The sequence below is a fragment of the Triturus cristatus genome, chromosome 7 (assembly GCF_964204655.1).
Source record: "Triturus cristatus chromosome 7, aTriCri1.1, whole genome shotgun sequence".
Classification (NCBI taxonomy): Eukaryota; Metazoa; Chordata; class Amphibia; order Caudata; family Salamandridae; genus Triturus; species Triturus cristatus.
The window spans coordinates 293,694,544-293,701,710 of NC_140590.1; the positions used below are offsets into that span (position 1 = coordinate 293,694,544).

General features: G+C 42.1%; 1 protein-coding gene across 2 annotated transcripts in view; it reads left to right on the forward strand.

The window, feature by feature from the left end:
• SLC17A7 (solute carrier family 17 member 7) overlaps positions 1 to 6,831 on the forward strand; it is a 768,585-nt gene extending 761,754 nt beyond the window's left edge. Inside the window, exon 16 of one of the 2 annotated variants that reach the window (XM_085616330.1) lies at positions 687 to 6,831. In XM_085616330.1, coding sequence (XP_085472456.1) covers positions 687 to 1,028 — 342 coding nt within the window. In that variant the 3' untranslated portion in view covers positions 1,029 to 6,831. The remainder of the gene's footprint in view (positions 1 to 686) is intronic. The other variant, XM_085616329.1, reaches the window with a different exon arrangement.
• Positions 6,832 to 7,167: the final 336 nt, after the last annotated feature.

Genomic DNA, 7,167 nt, shown 5'->3' on the forward strand with positions numbered 1-7,167 from the left:
AGTACTCCGTTGCCCTTGAGATAGAGTCACACTCTACAAATACCAACACATATTTACATACACCCCCCCTGCGTATTAACAGCACTTGATTGATGGATGCCTTTTCCCTAGCCAGACAAGTCTTTCAGAGGCGTTGGCCTGCTTGAAATTCTCCCTGTGCCTCTAGTTGCCTCCTCCAAAGGAGGATGATCAATTGACTGTTATTGTGTCTTCTACATAACTGCACTCTATGTTACCTGCATTTACCCCATTGCCACCGTGTGTTTGTACAATCTCCCGTAGTTGGTGACCTTGTAAGCAATTTTTCTGCCTCAATCAGTGCTTATTTTCATTTTCCGCTTACCATCATGTAATGTCACCATTAGTTGTTCAAGCTCCCACTCAGTAATGTTTGTTTGGGCTTTCATTGCTGTGTGTTATTATGTTCTCTGCGGAGTGAAAGAGCTATCAGCAGAGCTTGTGTCAGTGTATGATATCCCTTGGCATCGCTGTGCCTGCTGGCAGTCAACAGCCTTTGCTTGTAGCTTGTTTCTGTACTAAGACAGAAACTACATGTTTTGCTATTTCCGTTAATTCCTCTTTGAGGACCCGCCTTAGTCCTATAAAATGTATCGTCAACTCCTCAGACATAACTCTCTTTTCTCTCACCCTTTTTTCCCCCGTTGTCGCACACGTCCCACCCACAGACCCGGGAGGAGTGGCAGTATGTTTTCCTCATCGCAGCACTCGTCCACTACGGTGGGGTGATCTTCTATGGCATCTTTGCCTCAGGAGAAAAGCAGCCATGGGCCGAGCCAGAAGAAACGAGCGAGGAGAAGTGCGGCTTCATCCATGAGGATGAGCTGGAGGAAGAGTCTGAGGATCTACCACAAGGGCGTGGAGGCTATGGTAGCTACGGTGCTACCAAGAGCACCAGCTTCCACAATGGTGGCTGGCCAGCTGAGTGGGACAAGAAGGAGGAGTTTATCCAGGATCAGGGCAAGGACCCCTATCTGTATGGGACGGCCGCCGAGAGGGACTTGTCCTGAGAAGGGTAGAAAGGGAGGCGGGACAAGGGGGAAGCTGAATACATGAAATAAAAATAATAAAAATGCTGACCTGTGTCCAGGTGATGAGCAGAAGACATTGGAGTGGTGTCCGCTGTCCTGGAATACCTACGGTCCTGGCCATGCACTCAGGCACACTTGTCTTCCATCCTATCCATCCCATTAGTATTGGAAGCTAGTAAACCCCTACCCGAAGCTGCACTCCAACCCAAGCCATACCTCGTCATTCTAATGCCAGGGATTTCTCCTAACCTATGGTGTAGCCCACTGCAGTGTGGTGTACAGTGTGCAGGACTCTCTCTCAAGGCTGTGGGAATTGGTAGCTCCCAAAAAGAGCTGTGCAGTTGGGAGTTGCTGAGTGCTGTAGAGGGACAGAATATGCGCTGTTTGGAAGAGAAAAATAGTGTTTGTGATTCATTTGCAAATAAAAGCACAAGCGAAAGACAGAATGAGAATGTGTACATATATGTGGAGGAAGAGGTGTCTGCCTAGACTGGGCGGAATGTGGTGTTTTGAGGATAGCTGTGTAAGGTGGCATAATCGGAGTCAGTGTCTCCTGTTGAGTTTGAAGGTATGTGTAAGGTGGCGTGATCTAAGTCAGTGTCTCTGTGGGAGCTTGAGGGAAGGTGTGAAAGGTAGCATGATCTGAGTCAGTGTCTGTTGGGTTTGAGGGTAGGTGTAAGGTGGCATGATTTGAGTCAGTGCCTGTGTGGGGTCTGAGGGTAGGTGTAAGGTGGGATGTAAGGTGGCATGATCTGAGTCAGTGTCTGTGTGGGGTCTGAGGGTAGGTGTAAGGTGGGATGATCTGAGTCAGTGTCTGTGGGGTTTTAGGGTAGGTGGAAGGTGGGATGATCTGAGTCAGTGTCTCTGTGGGAGTTCGAGGGAAGGTGTGAAAGGTAGCATGATCTGAGTTAGTGTCTCTGTGGGGTTTGAGGGTAGGTGTAAAGTGGGATGATCTGAGTCAGTGTCTCCTGTGGAGTTTGAAGGTATGTGTAAGGTGGCATGATCTAAGTCAGTGTCTCTGTGGGAGCTTGAGGGAAGGTGTGAAAGGTAACATGACCTGAGTCAGTGTCTGTTGGGTTTGAGGGTAGGTGTAAGGTGGGATGATCTGAGTCAGTGTCTCTGTGGGGTTTGAGGGTAGGTGTAAGGTGGGATGATCTGAGTCAGTGTCTCTGTGGGGTTTGAGGGTAGATGTAAGGTGGCATTATCTGAGTCAGTGTCTCTGTGGGAGTTTGAGGACAGGTGTCAAAGGTAGCATGATCTGTGTCAGTGTCTCTGTGGGAGAGGTAAGACAGGTGAGTGAATTTACAACACTCTATTACTCACACTATAAACAGTATCCAGGCAAACTGAGTACTTATTAATTAACGCTCTAATGCAGCATTATTGTGAAGTGTCTTTCTGATTTTGAAGACATCTGCAAAGTTGGTGTGGTGTACAGTGCGGCGCATCTGAGCATTTGTTTGAGTGATATTTTGGCCGTGAAAAATTCCAATTATCTAGCACTTCCTTACATTAGTTATACACCCTAACAAAAAAGCCAGTGAGCTAACAATATCCCTCAACACTGGTTATAGAGGTCTCTGGTTCAGAAACAAACTAAAGTATCTTATACGTGCATAAACAAATAATCCATGCCATTATAACTAACACCTCTTTTTCCTTGATTTCTGTGAATGGCTTCCACCAAAGGTTTAAAATCACAAATAACAGTGGAGAGAAGGCATCAAACTATCATTCCAATTTCCCCACTAAACATAGATTACAACAGACCGTTCATATTTATGCAAAAATACAATTTTAGTATGTTTACATCTTAATGCAATGATCTGGAAAGCTCAAGTGATACAAAATAGCTTTTAAATAAAAACACTCCACCAATTCAAATGCCTTCTACGCATCGATTGATAACAATACAGCTGGCATGCCCTTGGTTTTGGAAATGTGCATTAAAACAACAATTCTCTTACTTTGCTATTACCTTCTCTGCCATTTATAAAGCTAGACTGGCTTGCTTTAACATATCCATGGATCACCTTGGTAATTTTTTGTCTTGAAACAGATATAAAATTCTTAGGATTCCCACTTAACAATGAGACTGGTTTACATTTGTCACATGAATTCTAAATTAGTGTCTTATTTTTGTATAAGGGGATGTTAGGCATGCCCTATACCCTTGGGGAGGTGATCTTTACCATTGACCAGTGATATATCTCCTGCAAAAGGGATTTTACATCAGTACAACATAATTGATAAATATCGAAGATAAGGATTCCAGTACACACATCAGACTAGCAAGCAGCAAAACCACTCTACAATGCAGTCTCCATTTGAAAAGTACACTAAACGGAATAGAGAGATCACCTCTGACGCCTATGGAATTTCTGTCCGGGGTACTAAGGATTCTATAAATATTCACATAGATTTGTAATCAAAGTTTTCTATAAGAAAAACATGACCTAGTAACAAGGTGGTACATTAACATTAGATAAATCATAGGCAGTGGAATGGCAACATAGATCAGAGGTAATGGATGATGAACGGAACAGCATGTTGCCAATAAATTGCATTACACATACGCACACATTTCCTGTGCTTTAAATATATACACATACTCACACACACACATATATGAACATAAATGAACCCACCCACCAGGCCAATCATACCCTAGATGGAGTATTTACTAACAATCAAGACCTAAGTCTGGAAAAAGTCCTGCCTCTGGTATGGACGGATCATGAGGCCATTTTTCGTAAAACTTAAAGTTCCGTCTACTACTGGCTCCAGTTCCAACTTTCCCAGTACGTTTAAAATCCGCCCTTGGAAAAACCTTAATCCTGGGGAACTAAACTCTAGTCCTGCTTTAGACAATAATATTGAAACTGCAGCAGCAGGTTATGCTAATTGGTTACACTCTACAGTGTCATTGCTAGCCCCTGAAAAACCAATAACTAGTCACAGGAAGAGTTTTTCAGCCCCCTGGTTCTCACAGGAACTAAAAGAATTAAAACAGAAATGTTGATATCAAGAGCACAGGTGGAGGAAAGAATATCATTCGGAAGAAAAGAATAAGCATAAATCGATTCTTAATGAGTATAAAGCGCTAATTATTGCATCAAAAACGAAATACTTCAGTGATAAAATAACCTAAGCCTAAGTCTCTACTAGAGAGCTATTTAAAACAGTCATATCTCTCTCTAACCTGAGGAATGGCAGCACTTTAATCCTGATCAATCCTTCTGCAACAAATTGACCGAGTATTTTCAAGCCACAGTGAATCTTATTTTTCAGGATTTCCCCTCCAATCATAATACCTCTTGTGATGATGGACTTAACTCCACCTCCACCATGGTGGACACTCAGGAAACCAATACTGGTACTGATCAAAATAGGTTTGATAAAATTACCCTTCTCTATAGAGAATGTAATCAATCTTATTAACTCCACAAAGTCTGGGGCTCCGTCTGACCCCTTCCCCCCTCATGTTTTAAATGAAGTTTCCAGGGCAGTGTCTGTCTATCTTGCAGAACTACTAAATACAATTTTGACTGCAGGACAGTTTCCAGTTCTCTGGAAAAAGCTTAAATACTCCCTTTGGTAAAAAAGCCCTTATTAGATCCCCAGGATGTGAAAAGCTATAGGCCTATATCTCGCCTCACCTTGCCAGCTTAGGTGCTGGAAAGGGCTATGAATGAGTTAATTATACCTTTTTTGGATTCAAATCATCTTCTCGATTCCTCACAGTATGGCTTTAGAGCAAATCATTGCACAGAGTCGGTCCTGTTGGCACAACGGAAAACATATGTTGGTTGACAAGGGTGGGAAGGCGGTGTTAATTTTATTAGATCCATGCACCACCTTCGACATGGTCAGCCACTTACTTCTTATCAACCGGCTCAAGATGATCGGCTTCAGGAACTCAGCATTGGCCTTGATTAGCGCTTTTTGTGTGATAAGGAGCAGATGGTGGCTCTTGCAGACTTCCTCTCTGATTCTTTTTCCCTACTGTGTGGGGTGCCTCAAGGGTCCCCCTTAGCCCCACTCTTTTTTTATATTTATGTCACCACCGGCCAGTCTTATCTGCAGCTACGTTTTTGCAGTAGTCTCCAATCCAGACGACACACAAATTTTGGTGTTGATCTCATCGGAAGCTGAAGGGGTGGCTAAACTTTTTCGCAACTGCATGGCTCACATTGTGCGCTGGATGCAAAGAAACTGTCTGAAATCAAACTCAGAAAAAACTGAGGTACTACTATTTGGGAATGATTTCACCTTATGGAACTCTTCATGGTGGCCGTCCAATCCAAAAGGCCAAAAATCTGGAAGTCGTATTTGACACAAAAACTATGTTTTTCAGACCAGATAAATCAAACAACCTCCTCTTGTTTCTTCCTGCTTAGGATTCTAAAGAAGATATTTCCTTTCATACCTTTAGACTTACAAAAATCGGTCATTGTGGCACTTGTCATTACAAGGTTTGATTATTGTAATGCCTTGTCTATGGGCTCTCAGAAGCGTTTGGTGAAAAAACTTCAATCTCTTCAAAATGCTGCTGCCCGACTGCTTTTGAAAATTCCAAAATATACCTCTATTTCTCAGTCCTTGCAGAGCCTCCACTGGCTACCAGTTAGGGAAAGGGTTAAATTCAAAGCACTATGTTTGGTGCATAAAGCTTTTCACCTGACAGAACCAGAATGCTTTAAAAAAATATTTTTCTGGCACTCACCTGGCCGTGTGCTCAGATCAAGTTCTGATAGACTAGTTTCTGTCCCCATAAATAAAGCAAGATGGGGCAGCAGTAGGTTTTCCTTTTTTGCTAGAAAACTCTGGAATACTCTGCAGTTAAACTTAAGATCTCAACCAACATTGTGGCAGTTCAGGAAAACGATAAAGCCTGTCTTTTCTCCCAAATATATAAATAATATTATCAGCTCTGATTTAGGCTCTGGTATTTTTTCTTTTTAGAACGCTAGTGCCAAGACACCCTTGGATAATTGTGCTATATAATTTTTCTTTACATTACATTACTCTATATATATATATATATATATATATACATATATATACACACACACACACACACATATGTATATATTTACACTAACAAATAAATATATTACCTACTGGTGGTCGCCAGTAGGTAGTTATTGTTAGGAACTAGTTTCCATAGGCAAAGAAGTCTTTTTTTTGTTAATAGCTTTGGTGCCGTATAACAAACCTTCACAAAATTTTCAAAACAAGTGCGCCAATCACTTTACCTGCTGTCTAAAAAGTTTCCAAGTGATACGTCAAGCAGGGGTCGAGAAAATGTGTGGGGGGGGACAAAACACGTTTTCCACATGCAGTTTCCCATAGGGATTTTCAACACAACTGCAGCCCGAAACGCTGAACGGAATTACACCAAACTTGGCAGAAAGCTACATCTTGGTCTATAAAGAGTGCTTTTTGTAATTTGGTGTAAATCCATTCAGCAGTTTTGAAGTTATTAAAGAAAAAATAATTATAGATATCTAGGGATGCCAATTCTCCCCAGATCCGACAGATCTTATGGTGAGATCTGATTGGCTGTCAATACTTCAACCAGGAAGTGTTGGCAGCCATCGTGGGACTCGGCATTCAGCCTGAGTCCCACAAACATGCAAAGAAAACCTAAAAGAGGCAGGGTAAGATTATCCTGACCCCTAGGCCTTGAGATGTGGTCCCATTGGGACGCCACTGCTGGAACAAAATATTTTTTTACATTTTACAGTGAATTTGAATCCAATGTATACAATAGAAACCTCTATCAAGACCTAAATTACTTTTGAAAAGACCTCTTCAGGTTCTATCATGCCGGATTGGCAGGATAGAACCTGAAGAGGTCTTTTCAAAAGTAATTTAGGTCTTGATAGAGGTTTCTATTGTATTATTTTTGTTTCCCCCCCCCCTTCTCTTAGACCTTAAAGTATCCTTAGGGGGGCCTTTCCCTTATAGTCTTTGAATCCAATGTAAACTTTTTTTAGAAGTCAAAAACAGGCCCTTGCGCTTGTTTTGTTTATGCCCCAATGTAGGCCAGATCCCGGGAGTAGATTAATAAATCTAATGAGGGGAGGTGGACACGCGGGGGGTCTTGAATGCA